At 49.8% G+C, this 20,611-nt stretch overlaps 2 protein-coding genes across 2 annotated transcripts; both read right to left on the bottom strand.

The window, feature by feature from the left end:
* Positions 1–702: 702 nt before the first annotated feature.
* LOC127345371 (E3 ubiquitin-protein ligase complex slx8-rfp subunit slx8-like) lies at positions 703–12,182 on the bottom strand. Its single transcript, XM_051371848.2, has 7 exons — positions 11,747–12,182; positions 11,109–11,473; positions 10,915–10,993; positions 6,871–6,995; positions 2,134–6,785; positions 1,795–1,900; positions 703–1,679 (listed from the first exon to the last, which is right to left on the bottom strand). Exons 2-5 carry the CDS (start codon positions 11,424–11,426, stop codon positions 6,549–6,551), a joined length of 759 nt encoding a protein of 252 aa, XP_051227808.1. The 5' UTR covers positions 11,427–11,473; positions 11,747–12,182; the 3' UTR covers positions 703–1,679; positions 1,795–1,900; positions 2,134–6,548.
* Positions 993–2,276, bottom strand: LOC127345369 (probable histone acetyltransferase HAC-like 1). Its single transcript, XM_071827629.1, has 4 exons — positions 2,134–2,276; positions 1,795–1,900; positions 1,532–1,679; positions 993–1,219 (listed from the first exon to the last, which is right to left on the bottom strand). The coding sequence occupies exons 1-4, from the start codon at positions 2,274–2,276 to the stop codon at positions 993–995; spliced, it is 624 nt and encodes a 207-aa protein (XP_071683730.1).
* Positions 12,183–20,611: the final 8,429 nt, after the last annotated feature.

Raw genomic sequence — 20,611 nt, 5'->3', positions numbered from 1 at the left:
CCGTTCCAGTTAGTGTGGATATTTATGACCCGACAAATTGGGCTAGTTTTGGTAACAAAGAAAGGGACATGTTAGTGGAGAAGGGTCCTATGAGAGAAAAGAATATAACTTTTCGTTCAGATGCTAAGAAGAGACATTTTTCATATTCGCATTATACTAGACAGATGAGCAATGGAGAGGTACGTGTTATGAAGTTCACTTTGCCAGATACGGATACACCAATGTCTGCTATGGAGATTTTTTAGTTTGTCAGAGAAGCAGATTGTTATCCTGATATTTCTATCGCTTATCGGCTCTTATTTACTATGTCCGTAACTGTTGCATCAGCTGAAAGAAGCTTTTCAAAGTTGAAATTATTGAAGACCTATTTGAGATCTGTAATGTCTCAAGAGAGGTTAAATGGTTTGGAAACTCTATGCATCGAGAAGAAGTTAGTGGACGAGATTGATATTGATTCCATCGTCAATGACTTTGCTTCTAGGAATTGGCGCAGAAAAATTTAAGGTATCATGTAAACATCATTATTTTTATATGAATATTGCAATTGGATATACTTAAAGTATTTATTTTTCATCATCTCATACATACGGGTAAAAAAATTATAGTAATTAGTAAGAGGGGCCCAAAATTTTAGTTCCGCCCCGGGCCTTCGAAATCTCAGGACCGGCCCTGTATGGAGTTTGCAGACAACATCATATACCCTAAAAAACAGAAAAAATATATATCAAATATTTCATCGCACACGGAGTTCACAATACCAGGCACGGGCTTTGACATGCCAAAGGAAAGGCAACAACAGTCTTGAGATATCTATATTCTTAACCAGCTACAGATACTTATTGATAACGACGTCTCAAGTGCCATGAAAACATGGTTCTCAAATTTTTGGGAAAAAACTAATTGGTAACGATAACCTTGTGAAGGCTGATTCAGTCATTCAGATACAATCCCAAAATGCTGGTGGGGAGAAAGTTCAGATTAGCGCAGCGGCTCTAGTTTGTCGCCGGGAGGTAGAGCCGGTGGAAACCGCGCAGGGTCAGCTTCTTCCGGCAGGTAGGGCACTTTCTCTGAGCCTGGATAGAGGCCTTGATGCAGTTCTCGCAGAAGATGTGGCCGCATATGGTGGATGATGCATCCACCAGCTCGTTCATGCAGACTGGGCAGCTGAACTTTAGTTCCCTTGGGACCTCCTTCGCCTCCATCACCTTGGGATGTTTTCCTGGAAAGAAGGGAGCACAAACAACTTAGTAAATGGGAAACATGGTCTATAATACAAACTAGAAAAAGAAAAAAATATACATGTGCGGATCATATATAAATCTGTAAGAACGAATAGTATATGGAGCATAATTTTAAAGTGCAATAGATGAATATTTGAAAGCGCCTAAGGATATGGTATGAGCAGCATTTTTTGTTAAATTATGTGCACTCTGTGGAAGCAACATGCCTATTAGAGATGAAGAAGCAAGTCCCATCTTAAATTTCACATCTGAATACATCATAGGATTTCCACTTTCGCCCTTGATACTACCAGGTGCGCAAAAATCTGTTCCTATTGCAGGGAAAGTTTGGATATTCCTTGACAGTTCTTGATTTTGTGGGTTCTGGACACTCAAGAGCTGGATAGCAAGCTGCAATTCTGGCTCAAACAGCCGCTCCACCATATTGTAGTACTCCCTCTGTCCAAAAAAACATAAATACCAGTAACTAAAATGGTGAAACAGTATATATTTTTTTGCTTGGAGATTAACTTGATTGTTTGAAAATCGAATCACAAAAGGAAAAAAAAAACACCTTGCATCCATGAACTTTAAACAATATTTCCTCGAGCTGTGTCGCAAGGTCTGGCAGCATCCCTTGCAAGTTAGCCAAGTATTTCTTACTCTCTATATGCTCGGATCTGTGATTTTCAAGAACAAGGTATCAGATCAAAATCAGCGGCGGAGGACAAGAACGGGGAAGGTTCAATTACATCACAAAGTTTCATAATTGCTGCGCAAAGGCCTCGTATACAACACTACTGTTTCAGGTATGCAATCAAAACCCTTAGCCATTAAATTAGTTAGTGAATAAACTACATAGTATATATTCTAGTCATCCCAATCGGAGCGAATAAAAGTAACGAATGCTTACATCCTGTCTCGGTTAATGCTGCGCCTCATCGCCAACTTGGTATCCACCCCCATGGTGAGGCCTACCGCATCCAACATCTGTTGCTGTTCTGGTGGTGGCGGCACATCAGACCCGCCAATGGCGCTGGAGCTCACCTGATTCATCTGCGCTGCCAAGTGATGCCAAACGCATATCGCACAGATACTATATAGCCAGATGATGGAAACGATAATTAAGGACATTAATAATTGTATACCCTTTCATATTTTCTACAATTACATTCGGCCAAAAGAGTGTGATAGAATTAATTCCAGCCAGAGAAATCTTTCAAAATTTCTGCACGTGACAAACGTTTCAATATTGCGTGTTTGTAACCGTAACTTTGACCGGTCAATCATTTTCTTACAAAGTCAAAACTCAAGCCTACCAAGGTCTCATGGCTCAACATGCTAAAGAACTTCATATTGTAAGTAAACAGATGTGGTGTGCTTGTTCAAGCATGTACCACGGGTATGTCGTCTGTCCTCTCAAACCAAAACTATGTTAAATAGCTGATGATACAAAAGAGCAAGGAAACGAGAGAGATGTCTCGTTGGTATGAGATGATCCATTCACATCTACGGAGCAACAACTACTTTATCGCAATGTAGTTAATGAATTTCGGTTGGTGCATTCTAACGCGTCTTTATTTCCATAAGAACAACACATTCTGAGGATATTCGTGCATTGTACCAAATGACATGCTTATCTAAGTAAGCCCAAGAAGATTCTTGCATAGGTTCAATCACGAGCCTAACTTGATAGTTTACTCTTCAAAAAATAGGGAAGAGTAAAACCGAGGACGGGGAGATGTGAAATGGTTGGTTTCCTGGACATTACCATATCAAGCGCTCCAATTTGTGACATGACAACATGGCCTTCAGACGTGAATCTTCTCCTTCTCCTTTATGTGTGTCCATCTCCTATTCACTTGGACTAAATACTACTTGAACCTCCTTGCCATTGCATTGTTAGGTTGAACCGAAGAGGACGGAAGTAAAGGACAATGTTGAGGAAGCACGTGAATAAGTGTGGAAGTGAAGGAAGAGGTGGCATGACAGATGATGGCTCTTCAAACACCCAAACTGTCTGAACCTTGGCTGCCAGAGGTGACAAGGTCGCCAGACACAACCCCCGGCCACTGGTGTTCCGCCCATACACGGCGCAGTGGACCAACATGTCAGCCCAGTGGCAGTACTGTTCAACACCTAGAGCAACACCTAAAGAACCCCCATCGTGGAGAAGCCTAAAGATATGAATTATCCGCCAGTTGTGGAGCTATTTTGTGGAAAAACGATTTTTTGGGTGGGATTGTCTTGGATGGTTTGGTTATAAATACGTAGAAAGTTATTAAGAAACTGAAAATAGCAGAAAGTGCTACAATTCAAAATACAGTACTATCGTACACTCCAGTGTTGCACTACAGTTACTCTTTTGAAGTTTTCAAACTTGACACGAAGCCACGGAAGGCCTGCTGGGCGGCAGCATGCGCTTTTGCAGGAGAGAAAAAAAAATGGTACAAACAGAGTTGCAGGCTCATCTATTGAGCGATCGAAGCAACTGACTGGCTTGCCAAAGAAAAAGAAAGAAGGAACGGACTGGAACTGGACCTAGTGAAAGCTACCAATTTTCCACCGCCCTCAAGTGGCCAATGATTTGGCCAGGACTAGCACAGGCACGGCATCGTGGGCTGGACGAGCCAAAATCCGCTACCCGGCACCGCCGGACTTCCACGCGCCGGGAGGATGGCGACTCAGCGCGGGCGGCGTCCCGATCCCGCCGCTACCGATGGGTCGGGCCGCCCTCAAGGCGGAGATCGACGCGGTGCTCGTCACTCTCAGTGACGAGCAGCGCGGGGAGCCACGCTTCTTCCCCGACAACTACGAGGCGTGGACCGACTTTTTCCGGTGTAGGTACGAGCACGAGCTCGCCGCTTACGACGGCCCCCCTCCTCCTCCCGCTAGGAACAACGCCGCCGGTCGCCGCCAATGGTGGAGCGCGCCTAACCGCACCCTCGCGAATGTGCTCGCGCACATCGAGGGTGGGAACTACCCCCCTCTGGGGATGCCGCCGTCGGAGGCGGCTACCGTGTCGCGCCGACACGGTAGTTCCTGGACGCCGAGGAGGATGACGCCGTCCTCCTCCTCGTCTGGGTCGAGGTCCGCGTCGAGGTCCGGCGGATCTGCGCCCTCGACCTTCATCAAGAAGGAGCCGGCGTCTCCGTCGACACCGGCCTTCGTCAAGAAGGAGCCAGCGTCTCCACCGTCGACCAGAGGGCGCAGGAGCGGCGCCCTCGTCATCCACGACCAACCCTCCTCTCCGCAGCGCGGGCGGAAGAGGAAGTCGTCGAAGAAGGAGGCCGCCGCCGCCAACCAGCTCGCCGAGGAGGAGGCCAAGCGCGCAGAGGACGCCGCGGTGGAGGTGGCGATCGCCAGGTCGCTGCAGGACCTGGTGCCCGCCGACAACAGCCTCCCCATTGACGCCGCGCTGGAGTGGTCCATGCGGGACTGGGAGCGCCAGGAAGCGGAGCAGCAGCGGCGGCGGCTGCTGGACCTGGCCGCCGCGCGGCAACTCGCCGTCCGTGCCGCCGCACCAGCCGGGGGAAGGAGCGCCGCGCCCAGGACCGTCGAGCTGATCAAGCTCGAGGAGAGCAGCGACGACGACATCTACCGGTCGACGCCGCCACGCGCCGGCGATGCTGGCCAGGGTACGAGCCGCTGGTACGAAGCGGCGCCACCCCAGGACACCGCCAGCTTGAGCGACGACGATGACGGCACGGAGTACACGGCCTTCTACGGCCATTTAGCATGTAGAACGCCGGTTTTAGTTTAAGTTTAAGTTATCCCATCGCCAAATTCAAATATATATACGAATTCGGCCTATTTATGTACGAACTCGCCTATATATGTTAAATATCATTAAATTTCGCTTATGTTTGAACGAGTTTCGTCCAATTTTATCTGAATTCGTCGTATTTCGTCAAAAACTTTCATCCATCCTGGGCTCGCCACTGGAAAAATGGGCCTCCCAAGACCAAAAATTACATCTATCCGACGCTATTTAGCGCCGGATTTCGGCCTGGGAGCCCCAACGGCTGGGATGCTCTAAGGAGAGGACCCTCACTAGCTAAGAAAAGGAGTAAATCGAATCCTAGAGTCCTCCGCGTGAACCATGCTCGCCGAGCAATGATGTCCTTCGTCGATGCCAAAGCCGAAGCCGGCACCGGATCAGGAAAGTGTCGCCGACGAAGCCTATCCCTGAACCTGAAGAAGCCCCTTGCACATAGGCATTGATGAGCCGCAGTCTAAAGCAGAAGAAAATATAGGCCGGAGGCGATCTCCCTTCTGAAGATGCACTCCGAGCTGCTCCAGATCCGAATCTGGGGTCAACGCCAAAGCGTTCCACATGAAGCGCCCAGATACTTCCACCGCAACCACAAGCCATTGACAGCAGCCACCGTTGTCCATCCCGAACAACGTCCCGCCGCAACTGATTGCCAGCATGCCAAGCACACGCTGCTCCAAAAGAAACGCCGCCGCCACATCCCCGCAGAGCCAAAACATCGAACAAGTCGATGCCACCTCTCTGTAGAGCTGAAGCAGTGGACGAGACACAACTCGCAGGACCCAGATGCCCAGATCCACGAGACCAAAAGGTCCACAGCTTTTCACCGGTGTCGCCGGACGGGCGTAGAAGAAGCCAGGACCACCTTATTCCGCACGCCACTGTCAACTCCTCCGGGACAGCAGCGCCATGGACACTAACACTAGCTACTCTAGAACTATATACAAGGCCAAGCAAAGGATCCGGGGTCCCCCACCGCTCCAGCGGCCATCTTGGCGACCGGAGACGAGGAGGACCACCAGCCTTGCCGGCGGGATCTGGAGAACTGGAGCTCGCCCTTTCGTTTCGGGTGTTTCGAGAGAGCTCCCGAGAGAGCTCAACTATTGTGGTCACAGAACTTGATTTCTGAGCCCAACAGGAGCATAAGACTTTGAAGTTGTACATGACAAGATTTTAGTCTCAATGGGCCTAAGTTTAGGCGATAGCGTAAAGCTAAAATCTACGAAGGCATTACACAGGCACAGAGTAGAGCCATACTCTACAGTGCCCACGCAATATAATATACTCCAATAAGCATGAAATGTGTTAAATATTTCTTAGCTAATGCAGCTCACAATAAAAAAGCACGGGTTTTCACTTAAAAGACTATGGGTCCTTTACCAGCAAGGATGCAGATTTGTTACCACGTTTCAAGCACTTGTTAAATTGTTGGGGTGGAACTGAGTGTCGATGATAAACCCAGTGAAGAATAGTTCAGATACAGTCCACAATTGCTGATGCCAAAAAAGGGTCAGATACCCCAGCTCTAATGCTCCCTGGATGGCTGGATCAGTCTAATGATCTGTCGTCGGGAGGTACACCCGGTGGAAGTTATTCATGTGCAGCTTCCTCCGGCAGTTGGGGCACTTCTTATTAGCCTGGATGGCAGACCTGATGCACTTCTGGCAGAAGATGTGACCACAGGTGGTTGACGATGGTTCAACCAGCTCATTCATGCAGACTGGGCAGCTGAACTTTGGCTCCTTTGGGACCTCCCTCACAGGTTCAGGGAGAGCCTGCACAGCCTTGGGCTACAGTGTTCAAGAAAGCCTTAGAAAACGGATATAACTACTAGATAATTTGTGGTACTGGTGAAGTACAGTGTACGATTCTCACCAAGATGTTGGTTTCAGGTGTGTCTTCTATGTTTATTACAAGGCTGTTCGGTGCTCTCGAGCAACTGTGCCTAGGGTTCATCCCCAGAGACAATAGTGTGTTCACATGCTCATCAAGCCCTTCCCCTGGAACAAAAGATGTACATACCATGTTATTAGATGGGAAACATGGAAAAGAAGGCAAACTAGGAAATAAAAGAACAAAATATACACCCGTCTACAGCATCTAAGACGCAATAGTTTTAGTATATCTTAATTTGGAAAAGTTCATAAATCACTATTGGGAAATGCTGTGAAACTGAACATTGTCATATCACATATCTAATTGATACTCAGAAGTCTGAAGCAAACAAAAGGAATACTCAGCATTAAGTCTGAAGCAAAGGTTACGACTTTCAGGCAGCATAATGCTTAGAACTAATAAAGATTGCCACGATGGCAAAAAAAAGTACTCCCTCCGATCCATAGTAAGTGTCGGATATTTGGTACTAGGTTAAGGTTAGTACAATTTTTGTACTACGTTTCCGACACTTTTTATGGATCGGAGGGAGTATAATACTTGGAGCCCTTTTATGGTACAACAGGTCAGATGATCCCATATCACAGCCGTTCAACATGAAGATGAGTAGTAGAATTGTCTAACACGGCGGCATGCCTCAAATTATGAAGATATGCCAAAAAAAGGAAAGATTTCAATAGAATTTATTGAACATTGGATTCCTGACATTCTGTATCGATTTAATGCAGTGACAAGTGCAAACCGTGCAAAAAAGAGAAGAATGTTAGCTTCCATGTATATTATTGTAAATAATTTACTATTCGCAAAAAAAAATTGTAAATAATTTTCTATCAAGCTCTTTTCATATCGATCCTAACCGACTGTTGATGTGGAAGCTTACATTATAAGGAACTGAAAAAATATTAATTTTTGCAATAAGTTCGTTATAAACATTGCTTAAGAAACATCACAAAACCACCAATCTAACAAAAAAGGAACCAACAGTTGGGCCCGGTCAGTCTGGTAAGTAAACCAGAGAAGGGGAAACAGGCGAAAAATATTTCTTCCCCTAATGTGATATGGTGAAGTCGAACGCGTAACCTCCATAAAGCAGCATGCTTGCTAGCCAGCTGCGCTATACTCATCTTTATTGTAAAGGGGATTAACATAATACTTATCATATATATAGAACGTGGGATGCAATAAAAACACATGAAAACAGATGATGCTGGTAGTCAAACTTAACACATAGGGGATGCAGTGCCCAAGTTTGGGTAGGATGACCTCCTATATATAGAACATGGCATGGGATAGGAACATGCGAAAACGTGGGGAGTCGAACTTAAGGCATAGGGGGTTGTAGTGCCAAGTTTGGGAAGCCAAGGGGCCCCAAACCCAAACTAGCCAAGGCATACGCATCGGCGGCGGAACTTATGTGGCTGCGGCGGTGCCATTAGAGCTGTTTCGAAGCTTTTCTTTCGTACATGGACGAGGACGAAGAGATACGGTCGATGTTTTCTGGCGGCTGAACCTGCTCCTTTTTTCTTTCTTATTTGGCTTTTCCCACTTTGGTTAGCGTGGGCCTTTTTTTTTCCTTCTGTTAAGTTAATTAAGATACTATAAATATATAGTACTCCCTCCGATCCATAATAAGTGTCATCGTTTTAGTTCATTTTTAGTTAAATTTGAAATAAACCCACAACACTTATCATGGATCAGAGGGAGTAGTTGATATCAGTATTGCTTTTGTGTTTATTGATAACATTACATACCTACATATATAAATAACTATTTTGATGGTTATAGGTCCTATTTTCTACTTTCGCCCCGGCCCCCGAAATCTTAGGACCGGCCCGGCAATGGATGTGATGACCACCAGGGAAATAAATCTCCATGAGTCTTAGCAAAAGTAGGCAAATGTCCGTAGGTTGGTGGTAGCGAAATTGCATTGATAAAGTATTTTTATATGATTATGAATTTATCGGGCAATACCATTGAAACAAGAGTAGAAGACATCTTAGTGCTAAGATATGCATGTTTTAGTGGCCAAGGATTGAAGACCATGTTGCCCAAGTTTAGATTAATTTTCTTGCCCTCATTCAAAGCTAGTAAATTATAAGCAGTTTCCATAACAAGGGCTACATGCTGATTAGGTCAATGGGAGACCGCACCATGGCCATGGACATGGCCAGAGTCGACGTGATGATCGGTAAGGTTCGTATTGCCATACTCATAAGTGACCTTGCATCTAAAAATTTAAGATACTACAAATATATACTACTCCCTCCGATCCATAACAAGTGTCGTGGTTTTAGTTCATTTTTAGTTAAATTTGAAATAAACCCACAACACTTATTATGGATCAGAGGGAGTAGTTGATATCAGTATTATTGATAACATTACATACCTACATCTATAAATAACTATTTTGATGGTTATAGGTCCTATTTTCTACTTTCGCCCGGCCCCCAAAATCTCAGGACCGGCCATGGATGTGATGACCACCAGGGAAATAAATCTCCATGAGTCTTAGCAAAAGTAGGGAAATGTCCGTAGGTTGGTGGTAGCGAAATTGCATTGATAAAGTATTTTTTATATGATTATGAATTTATCGGGCAATACCATTGAAACAAGAGTAGAACACATCTTAGTGCTAAGATATGCATGTTTTGGTGGCCTAGGATTGAAGACCATGTTGCCCAAGTTTAGATTATTTTTCTTGCCCTCATTCAAAGCTAGTAAATTATAAGCAGATTCTGTAACAAGACAGAAACAAGCACGTCTTCTGTTTGCAAAGCTATGGTTTGGATAAAACTGGGACGTAGTTTTGACAATTTCTATACAGCAGGAGTCCCAGTGATCTTGGTGGGGTCCAATTCTTTCCAAAACAAGATTGTTTTCCCAGCATAAACTTGAAGTCATCATTGATTTCTCTACATAGTACATACTACTTTGCCCTAAAAATAATATTAATTGTGTGATTTGTTTCTTTGTTTGTTATCTATGATCAAGAAAGCGTGTCTCGAACGGTGGTAATACCACGAGGGTACTTACCACGGCTCGAGCCCTGGTTCTCACATGAAAGGCCCAGTGCGTGTTAGGTCACCCATTGCACCGCCGTAGCGGGTGGAGCCGGCGTCCAGGGCCTTTCCTTGGCCTAAGATGGCCCAAAATTATGTTCTAACACACAAGCTTGTGTATGTCAGGTCTCAAGTCTTTACTCAGATAGAGAGCTCATGTGAAGACTTGAGTTTTTCTTTATTATGGAGCTGTGCTATGCTGCAAACTGAAGCATACATGGAAAATATTTCCCATATTACCTAGTTAGTTTTTACTGTTAGGCACAATTAAAACTTGAGCCTTCAAAATTGCACCGCAACGGAGTAACTGTGTTATAGTTAGCGAGGGCCTTTTTTAATGATACCCAGGGCAAATTGTCATACAGCTAGAAGCTGTCTCACTTAGGTGTAAAATCTTAGACCAATCGCTTTAGATGTTTGTAAAATACAATCTCAATACTAGAGTCTGCCTTAAAGGCAGATGAAAACTACCCTAGATATGGAATATACTGGCATATTGCAAGATCCTACCTCCATTTTGGCTGATACTCTAAATATAGGCTTCACGAGTAAACATATGAGATGACACATTGTACCAAGCACAATCATTCATTTCCCACAGGAGATGATGGACACTACTTTGCACAGTAAACATTCGAATTCTGGTGACTTGCAAATTTATCATGATAACCTCATATGAGATAAAGAAAAGCTGCATTTTTTTTTGAAACAGGGACATCCCCTGGCCTCTGCATCGGCTGATGCATATTAACTTATTAACGTTCCAACATCCATTACAACTCACGGGTCACACAAGGTTGAGACATGAATCCATCTACGAACAAATGAAAACATGCGCCGCCTATGCATCAACATGTATCAAAAGCTGCATGCCGATATCGTAATAGTATGAATCAATTTCATATAAAATATGCATACACGTTTACATCCAAATGCAACAGTATGGGTCAAACAATTTGTGAGATACCTGTTGGTCCATCCGGAGTTTCAGAATCATCATCTATTATCACAGTGACAGGTCTCTCTCTGGCTGATTGATGCCTAGCCTGAGACATAAAATAGACAGAAATAGCATTAGCTGGCCTTCTTCTCATACAATCACGAAGTAAATGAAATTGGCAAGCGCAAAACATAAGCTAGAACCAAGCATGTGGAGCATACTTGAGGAAGTGGTCTTGAAGAATAAATCACAACATCATCATCGATGACTTCCACATCGATGGCGAAACTATTCATGCCAATGTTTGACTCTGCAGCAGCAGGTGGCACCAAGAGCTGTGAGGTCTCGGCAACCACCGTACCAGAGGTCCCACTGTGTGAGGCAGGCTCCTGGATGGATATTGAACCCCCATTACCAGCTCCTTCAAAAGCTGGAAATGAGTTCAGGTCCAGAAGTTGTCGCTCCACTTGCTGCTGCGGTGGCGTCTTGGTAGTCCGCCGCCTCTTCGGTATCCTCCTTGCGAAACCAAGGGAGCTCATGCTGTTGCAGTGAAAGCTAGAGGCTAGAGCAAAGCCAATAGAACCCCCTGTAAGTATGTTTCAAAAAAATTCAGAGATCAAATACAGACAGAATCCCAGCTGTTTTTAATGAATAATAATTAAGGAGATGTCATATAATTCCTGAAAAGGCCCAGCTCCACCAATCTACCACAACATAACGGTTCAATAAGCAGTAATAATACTCGGTACTATTGTTTAGGGCGTACAATTAACGATTTCACTCCATATACTAGTAAGTTTTATAGGTGGTAAGTTTCTATTCGGTTCAACTAGTGAAGATAAAAGAAATGACCACTTACATCTTCTCGCGCATAGTGTTGCGCATCAGAACGAACTGGGGATCAGCCGCTGCGGCGAGGCCCACGGCATCAGGCATCTGCTGGAGCGGAGTAATCCCGCCGCCGCCGCCGCCGCCGCCAACGCCGCTGGCACGATCCATCCGTACCGCTTGCCTGCCTGCCCGTACAGGCACGCCACGCGGCGGCCCTTCACAGGGAAGGTTCCAGAGATCAGTGGGGCTGGGCACCCCAGAAACGAGGTTCGGGCTAGTAAGTGAGGAGGAGAGCGGGTGAATCCAAAGGCGGCCAACGTACGGCGGCGAACGGCGGCCGGAGACGGTGGTAAGCGAGGGTTGGGAGTTGAGGTTGGGGAATTGGGGAAGGAAGGCGGGAGGAACTAGAAAGAAGGGGAGGAGACTTGACCAAGGGGGGAGGGTGGCCTATTTCCTGAAAATCTTTGGAGTTGCCGCACGCTGTGCTGCCAAACCCCTTTTTTTTTTGATGGAACCAAACCCTTTTTTAGTTCACACGGTAAAACTTCTAAATGGCAGCTTTTTTTTAAAGCCAAATGGGTCAGCTAAGAGCATGTCTAACGGACCCCCTAAACCACGCCGGACTTGTATAATTCCGGCGGTATACGGGGTGCGGGCGAAAATGGCCGTCTAGCAGGCCCCCTAAACGGTTCACCCCGTATCTAAAATATACAGGGCCCTGGGAATTTTCTCCCTCGCCCCTTACTTGTAGAGGGTGGAGGGGCTTGTAGGGGTGAAAACTGCACTCTGCACCACCGGACCTCGCCGCACCGCCGCCAAACAAACTCCACTCCGGCGACCAATTCCAGCCAACGAGCTCTAAATTCTATCAAATCTCTACCAATTTCTTTCAACCCATCAAGATTTCTATCAAATAATGAAAAAACTAGATGAATTTTGAAGCAAAATTCCGCGTTCTCCCACTCGGGGCGGAGCTGGCGGGGACGGGGCGGAACTGGCGCCGGCGCGGGCAGGGCGGGTGCGCCGCGACGGGCAGGGCTGTGGTGGCCATGGCGGCCCGAGGCGGCACAAGGCGACGGGGGCCATGGCGGCCTCGAGGCGGCGCAAGCGACGGGGCCGCCCGCGCCCGAGAAGCGGGCGAGGCGGCGGGCGGCGCGTGGCAGCAGCTCGGGGCGGCATGTCCGGTGGTGCGGGGCGGCAGGTCCGGTGGGGCGGCAGGTCCGGCGGCGGGGCTGCAGCGCGAAGAGATGAAAAAAGAAGCATATTCTTAGAATATGCTCTTTTACAGTTTTCGTATACGGGGACTGCTAGACGGGAGGCGTTTTTGTCCGGTTAAAAGTACTCGCGTTTTATATACAGGGCCCTCTACACGTGTTTTACGGGGCGGAAATTTAGGGGGTTTGTTAGACATGCTCTAAGAGCATCTCCAGCCGCGTCCCCCAAAGCGTCCCCAAAACGCGTCGGATTAAGCGTTTGGGGGACGTGTTCCGTTCGTGCCGCGTTTGGGGGACGTGTTTCGTTCGTGCCGCGTTTGGGGGACGTCGCTCCCCAGTCGCGTCCTCCAAACAAAAGTTCGGAAATTTTAAACTTAACAAGATTCGATTAGATTCGTCCAAACTTACATAGATTCGAACGAAATTTGACTAAATTTAAACTAAACCTAATCTAGAAGTACTTGCGGCGGCCGGAGGCGTGGTAGTACTGGTGGAAGTTGTACATGTCGTCGGTGACGACCTCCTGCTTGACGCGCTCGTCGACGGGCTCGTCCTTCACCAAGCCGCTTGGTCCTGCCTCGCCGTCGTCGATGAGGTCCACCAGCGGCTTGCCGGAGTCACGGATGGACATGGCGATCGCCGCGTCGAGGTCGCCCCTCCAGGCGTCCTTGTCGTTCATGGACGCCAAGAACGCCGCCCGCAGCCCTGGGCAGTCCTCGGGGTCGTCGCTGCTGGCGATGAGCCGCTGCTGTCGCTCGTACTCCGCCAGCAGCGCCGCCTGCGACGTTTCCTCCGGCTCCTCCTTCACCTCCGGCTTCGGGATGAGGAGGGCGCTGCCGCCACGCCTCGTGTTGACGGGCGTCGCCGGCTCCTCCTTCACCTCCCGTTTGGGGACGGTGTAGGGCGCCGACCGGTACGACGAGGACGGCGTCGATCGCGCCGGTCCTAAGGAACAAGAGTGAGTCTACCATTGAGGAGACGGCGGCGGTGACGACGGCATCTCCAACCTTGGAGCGCCGTTGCGGATGCCGCGGATGACGTTCTCGATGGTGCGCCCCGGAACGCCCCAGAACAGGGCGCGACCGTCCTTGTTCCAGCTGTTGGGGCCGCCGACGAGCCCGTCGGTGCTGTACATCTCGATGTCGTACTTCGCCTTGAAGTACGTCGTCCACCAAGCGTCGTTGTTGTCGACCGCCCACGTCGGATCCAACCGCTCCTCGACGGTGAGTTGAGCCCGCCGGGCCTTGATGGCGTCCCTCCATTGATCCGTGCCCGGCTTCGGCGGCGGCGGGACACCCATGCCGTTCACGGCCATCTTCTAGCCGCCGCTGCTTGGCAGCCGCATGTCCGGCGGGACTGGATATCGGGCGTGGTACAGCGCCCACGCCTCCGGCACGGTGAGGCTGCCGCGGCCGAAGCCGTTCGCCGCGGCGATCTTGCGGAAGGACGAGCTCGACATTTTTGGAGCGGCGAGGAGAAGATCTAGGAGGGGGAGGCGGCGGCGACGAGAAGGTTTGTGAGCGGTGAGAACTGCAGAGCGTCTTAAAACAGCGGTGACAACGGGTGGTTGCACGCAATAACGCCGGCGCGGACGGCCACGCGGCCATGCACGACGAGACGCGTCCCTGCGTCGCCTGGGAAAACAGGGACGCTATTAACGACGCTTGACCAAAGGTAGGCGACGGGGTTTTAGCCTTCCGAGCCGCTGACACGTCGGGCCCGCGTCGGTTCGCCTCGCTTTTCGTTGTGTCCGGCGTGCCCGGAGCGTCCCCTGTGGGACGGGGACGGGCTCGGGGCGCCGGACACCGTATCGGGGCGCGCCGGACAAAAATGGGCTTTGGGGGACGCGGCTGGAACGGTTTTTTGGTCCGGCGCGTCCCAAATCCCTTTGAGGGACGCTTTGGGGGACGCGGCTGGAGATGCTCTAAGAGCATCAATAGTCATTTGGGGGCACTGTTTCTTCGTGTCGTGTTTGAAGACGTTATTGTCCGATCGCTTTTCCTAAATGAGGACCTAATTTTATTTTTTGTTAGGGGAAATCTATTATTTGCCATTCTTTACTTGGGCAGTTTACGTTTGCCCTCCATTATACCAAGATATCTTTTTGTCCCATATTACTTTGGCACTTGATGATTTTCCCTTGCCCACATACAATGACGAAGTTGCTCCTCTTAGGGTGTGTTTGGTAGCCCGGGGCTACTCAGATTCTCCATCTCTACTCAACTATGCTGACATTAGCTATGCTGAGTTAAGATTTTTGCCTTTGTTTGGTAGGTCGGGTGTGTTGAGAGTTGCTGAGTAGAGAAGGTGTTTGGTACTCATGTATGACTAGAGCCAGGCCATACAAAAATAAAAAGCAATCAGGTCCCTAACTACAAAACACAAAAGCAATAGGGTCCCTGTGGAGGCCATGGCGGTCGTGGCTGCAGGTCGTCGACGGCGGCGCGAGGCCGTGGACGATGGGCGCGAGGCCGTGGAGGCGGCGCGAGGCTACGGCGGCGCACGAGGCCGTGGCTGGAGGTCGTCAACGGCGGCGCGAGGCTGTGGACGATGGGCGCGCGGCCGTGGATGGCGGCGCGAGGCCGTGGCGGCGCACGAGGCCGTGTCTGGAGGTTGTCGAGGGCGGCGCGGGGCCGTGGACGACGCTCGAGGGCGGCGCGAGGCTGCGGAGGCGGCGCGAGGGCGCGCACGACGCGCGGGGCCGTCGACGGCGCGCAAGGTCGTGGAGGCGGCGCGAGGCCGCGGCGGCGCACGAGGCCGCGGCGGAGACGCGAGGCTGTGGCTGGTGGCGGAGTATGGAGCAGCGCAGGTGGAGGTGATGAGGAGGAGGCGGTCGTGGCTGGAGAGAGGAGATGCGGGCCGCGGGGGGGGGGGGAATGGCGTGCGGGATGGGGTCTGGGGGGTACTCGGGCCACTGCTACAGTACTCTGCGGGATTAGCTCATCCCGGATGAGCAGCAAAGCTCGATTCGGGCTTCGCTCTTCATCCCGGCTCTGGGCAGTTTTTCGTATCTCTTCGGCAGTGTGGAGATGGGAAGAGCCGGTCTAACAAACACCGGATCCTCTTAAAATCTTGGTTGGGAGGAGAGTTTCTGAGTAGCCCCGGGCTACCAAACACACCCTTAGTTGATTAACCTAGATTGAGTTCTTGTTCTCCGTTCGTGTGTCCCGCGTCGTCTTGTTCGTTTTTTTAGACCGAAGGCACAAAGTGCCCGACTTTAAATTAATAAAGCCCTGAGGCGCAAACGAATACAAAGGTTTAGGGCACACCCCACAGAACACACAAGACGAAAGATTCAGGCCACACTGGCCACGAAAGTAGCATATTACAACCCAGGACGAACAAGAAGCGAAAAACTAAGTAGCAGGCCGGCTTGGCTGGCGAGGCTGAGGTGGAGCACAGGTCTGATCAAAGAGAGCTTTAAGCATCGCCTCCAGCTGGGTCAGCAGTGGTTCGTCCTTGTCCCTTTGTTTGGGAAAAACAGCTTCGATTGTGAATTTATTTCGGATTTTCCAAAGCGCCCAGCAGATTGCCGTGAAAAGAACTCGCAGAAAGCGTTTGGATTTGATATTCAGGTTTTGGATACACCTTTCCCAGGTGGTAAAACAGGAGGGGTTCCATGTCACGCCGAGCATGTCCCTAACTCCAGCCCAGACAAATTGCGCCAAGACGCAGCGGAAGAAGATGTGATTTACGTTTTCAGGAAGCCCACACAGAGCACACAGCCCATCGGAGGGGCCCCTGCGCTTAAGGATCTGGTCATTTGAGGGTAGGCGGCCTCTGGACATTTGCCACAGGAAGATTTTAATTTTTGTGGGAATCCTGCCTTTCCAAATCGCAGAGCCCAAGGGCGACACTGGGCCCTGCACCAAAGAGTTGTAGAGGGACTTGACAGAGAAACGGCCTGAGGCTTCCAATTTCCAGAGCACTTTGTCTCCTCCTTCCGACGGAACCACGTCCTCTAAATCCTGAACCAGTTGTTGCCAAAGGGTGGTTTCTTCCTGACCAAAAGAGCGCCTAAAGAAGATGCGCCAACCATCACCTTCATAGGCACGTTCAATTGATATCTCTGGGTCTGCACAAATTTGAAACAGCCTAGGGTACCTCACACTGAGGGCTTCCTCCCTAGTCCAGTGGTCAGTCCAGAACCGGACATCAGAGTTGCTACCAGGGAAGAATCTCGCACCCTGTTTGAAGACGGCCTTAAGTTTGTGTAAACTGTGCCAGAAGGGCGAACCTCCCACCGCTGTAGACGAGAAGAACTGGTCCACGGGGTATTTAGCCTTGAGCAGCTGCAGCCAGAGCAGTTTGCTGTCATCCTCTGTAAGCATTCTCCAAATCCATTTTGTCATAAGGGCGAGATTCATAAGTTTTGTGTTCATAACGCCAAGTCCACCCTGGGCCTTGGGTTTACATATGTCCTCCCAGGCCACCATGTGGTATTTCATCTTGTTTCCTTGCCCTTCCCAGAAAAATCTGCATCTGTGTCTGTCAAAACCTTCATGAGTACCATCCGATAGCAGGAACAAACCCATAGAGTAGATCGGGAGGTTTGACAGACAAGCATTGATCAGAGTTAAGCGGGCAGCGGACGACATGAACCTGCCCTGCCAGGGTTCCATCTTAAGAGCCACCGCATTCACCAATGGCTCCATCTCAGCCATAGTAACTCTGCGGTCGCACAACGGGAAGCCGAGATATTTGAAGGGAAGGGTGCCCTATGTGCAGTTCAGCAGGTTGGCCACTCTGGCCTGTTCAGCCTGTGGCGCCCCCAGCACCAGCACTTCACTCTTGTGAAAGTTAATCTTCATGCCCGATAACAGTTCAAAGCAGATGAGTAAGAATTTCAGGTTTGTGATGCCCAACTGTGTGTTCTGAATGAGGATGATGGTGTCATCCGCGTACTGGAGGTGGGACACTCCCCCCTCGATCAGATGAGGAACAACCCCTGCAAAGTGGCCAGCTTCCTTTGCCCTGGTAAGCATCCCATCAAGAGCATCCGCCACCAGGTCAAAGAGTAACGGGGAAATTGGGTCCCCCTGCCTTACTCCACGTTTGTTTCGAAAAAATGGACCAATCTCTCCATTAATCGAAATGGCTGTCTGGCCCCCGCTAACCAGCTGCAAGATTCTATGCATATAGGCCCCACTAAAGCCTTTCCTGAGGAGCACTTCCTTCAGGAAGTCCCAATTCACCCTATCGTAGGCCTTCTCGAAGTCCAGTTTAAGAACTATAGCCTGCATATTCTTGCTTGTGATCTCATGAAGAATCTCATGTAGAGCTAGGGCTCCGTCATGAATGAATCTTCCCTTGATGAAAGCTGTCTGGGTTTGGGAGACAATCCTGTGCGCCACAGGAGAAAGTCTTGTAGCATACGCCTTAGCCACAAGCTTGAAGATTACTTTGATCAGCGCAATCGGACGGTACTGCTTAATCGAGTCTGCTCCCACTACCTTTGGGATAAGAGACAGAACTCCAAAATTCAATCTGGCAACATCCACCGTTCCCAGGGCAAAACCGTTAACAATCTGTAGGACCAACCCTCTGAGTCCAGGCCAGAAGTGTTTGAAGAAGCTCACAGAGAAGCCATCTGGGCCTGGGGCTGTGTCAGTTTTGGTGTCCTTAAGCACTTCTTCCAGTTCCTCCATGGAAAAGGAACGAAGCAGCGCCTCATTCTCCTGATCCGTGACCCTGGCCCCTGCTGCCCAGAAATCCTGCTGTAGACAAAGCATTTTTGGTTCCTCAGCCCCCATCAGAGCTCGATAGAAGTCATAGACGTGTTGCGTGATCGCCTGCTGATCAGTGATTTCCCCATCCTCTGTCCTCAGGCTTGAGATGTGGCAACGGCGCCTTCTGCCATTGGCCACCGCATGGAAATATTTGGTATTTGCATCCCCTTGGAGGGTCCATCTCAATTTCCCCCTTTGTCTCCAATACTCTTCTTCCTCACTGAAAAACTGGATCAGTTGGTCCTCCAAGTGGTATCTCAGAGCCCAACCCCCTTCATCCAAACCATGCTCGTCAGCAATCCTGTCCAAACTTTGAATGTGGGCCAGGACCTCCGCCTTGATCACCCTACGATCCTTTCCCAGGTTGGCACTCCAACCCTTCAGCGCCTGGCGCAGCCCACTGGCCTGCCCATGCCACACGTCAATAGGATCCCTAGGATTCGTGTTGCTGGCGAGCAACTCCGCCCACCACAGCTTCACCTTCTCCACAAACCCAGGCACCACGAGCCAGCTGTTCTCAAAGGCAAACCTGGCCATCCTGCGAGGTGCATTCTCCCCTGAATCCAGAATCAACGGCGTATGGTCCGAACCAATCCTGGTTTCAGCAGTTAGGCGTGCCAAAGGGAAACGCAGTTCCCACTCCGGGGAGACAAACGCACGGTCCAGGACACTCCTCACCGGGTTTGTTTGTTTATTAGTCCATGTATAGGCAGCGCCCGTTCTTGCAACTTCCAACAAGGCCCATCTGGCAATCGCATCATTGAAAAGATTCACCAACGCCCAGTTGATATTGCTATTGTTCTTGTCTTGGGCTCCCCGAATCAGGTTGAAATCCCCCATCAACATGATCGGGAATTGACTATTATCCACCCTTCCCTCTAACTCTTGGAGGAAAGAAGCAGAGCGGGAATGATCTGCCGGCCCATATACCCCAATAAATTCACATTTGAACTTGGTCGGCCTATGGTAAAGCTTGGCGCTGAGGAAGAACTCACCCTGAGCCAGCGCGCCCACCTCGAACAGACTATCTCTGATCCCCATCAGCATGCCCCCTGATCGACCATTGGCAGGAGTCCAATGCCACACAAACTGTTCCCCTTCAACCAAATTCCGCAGTTCCTGATCTCAGAAAGTCCTGACGCATAGTTTCCTGTAGGAAGATAATATCGATCCTTTCCTTTCTAATGTATTCTTTAAGCTGGGTTTTTCGGCCACTCCGACCAAATCCCCGGAAATTCCAACCAAGGGCCTTCATTTGGAAACCCAAGCAGAGGCTCGTGCTTGGCGAGCTGGAGTATCCCTCAGATTGGGCCGGGGGCCAGTGTAAGCCACCCCTTTCTTCCTCCTCAGGCCTCTTGAGGAGCTCGCGATATCTGCGAGCGTGATCCGCTCTGGATCAGCCCCAGCCGAGCTTGAAGAGTCGTCCGTTGCCAGATCCTGCGCAACACTTGCTGGATTGGCCACGCTCTCTGCGAGTTTTTGTTTCTGCACTTCTTCCTCCTTCAGCTTGGCCTTCACGCTAGCCTCGGTGAGCCTAGCTTGGGCAAGTTCCTTCGCACGGACAAGGGATAACAGAGGGGAAAGCGAACCAGCAGAGGAATCCAACCCCAAACCCGCATCCCGCGTAACTCCCCAGAGATGTGTGTCCGAGACCGAAGGAAGAACCAAGAAAGGGTCAAAAGCATATGGCGCAGAAGGCGTACCTTGATCTTTTTCTGCCGCCCGCTTGGAGGCCGTAAGCAGCACATGCTCCGAGCTCGCTCCTTTGCCCCTGGTGCTACGGCGCATCGCAGTGACTGGCGAAGACGTCACTGCGGCACGCGGGGGCTTGACGCCAGGCTTCTTCTTGTTGCGGGATGGTGGGTTGTCCACCTCGCCATCTTGCTTGCGCTTGAGCTTAGCGATCTTCTCCGCGAGCGTCTCCTGATCAGTTTCCCAGTCCTCCGGGCT

Source organism: Lolium perenne, chromosome 3 (assembly GCF_019359855.2).
Source record: "Lolium perenne isolate Kyuss_39 chromosome 3, Kyuss_2.0, whole genome shotgun sequence".
Classification (NCBI taxonomy): Eukaryota; Viridiplantae; Streptophyta; class Magnoliopsida; order Poales; family Poaceae; genus Lolium; species Lolium perenne.
The sequence above is the reverse complement of the archived record's forward strand: the minus strand, read 5'-3'. Positions and strand labels throughout refer to the sequence as shown.

Excerpts from the sequence above, each read along its gene's own strand:
- LOC127345369 (XM_071827629.1), bottom strand. The coding sequence starts at position 2,276 with ATGAATCAGGTGAGCTCCAGCGCCATTGGCGGGTCTGATGTGCCGCCA. Across the intron at positions 1,680-1,794 it reads TTAAAGTTCATGGATGCAAG|AGGGAGTACTACAATATGGT; the intron begins GTGTTTTTTTTT and ends TTTTTTGGACAG. Across the intron at positions 1,220-1,531 it reads AACAGATTTTTGCGCACCTG|GAAAACATCCCAAGGTGATG; the intron begins GTAGTATCAAGG and ends CCTTCTTTCCAG.
- LOC127345371 (XM_051371848.2), bottom strand. The coding sequence starts at position 11,426 with ATGAGCTCCCTTGGTTTCGCAAGGAGGATACCGAAGAGGCGGCGGACT. Across the intron at positions 6,996-10,914 it reads AACTCCGGATGGACCAACAG|GGGAAGGGCTTGATGAGCAT; the intron begins GTATCTCACAAA and ends CTTTTGTTCCAG. Across the intron at positions 6,786-6,870 it reads CACCTGAAACCAACATCTTG|CCCAAGGCTGTGCAGGCTCT; the intron begins GTGAGAATCGTA and ends TGAACACTGTAG.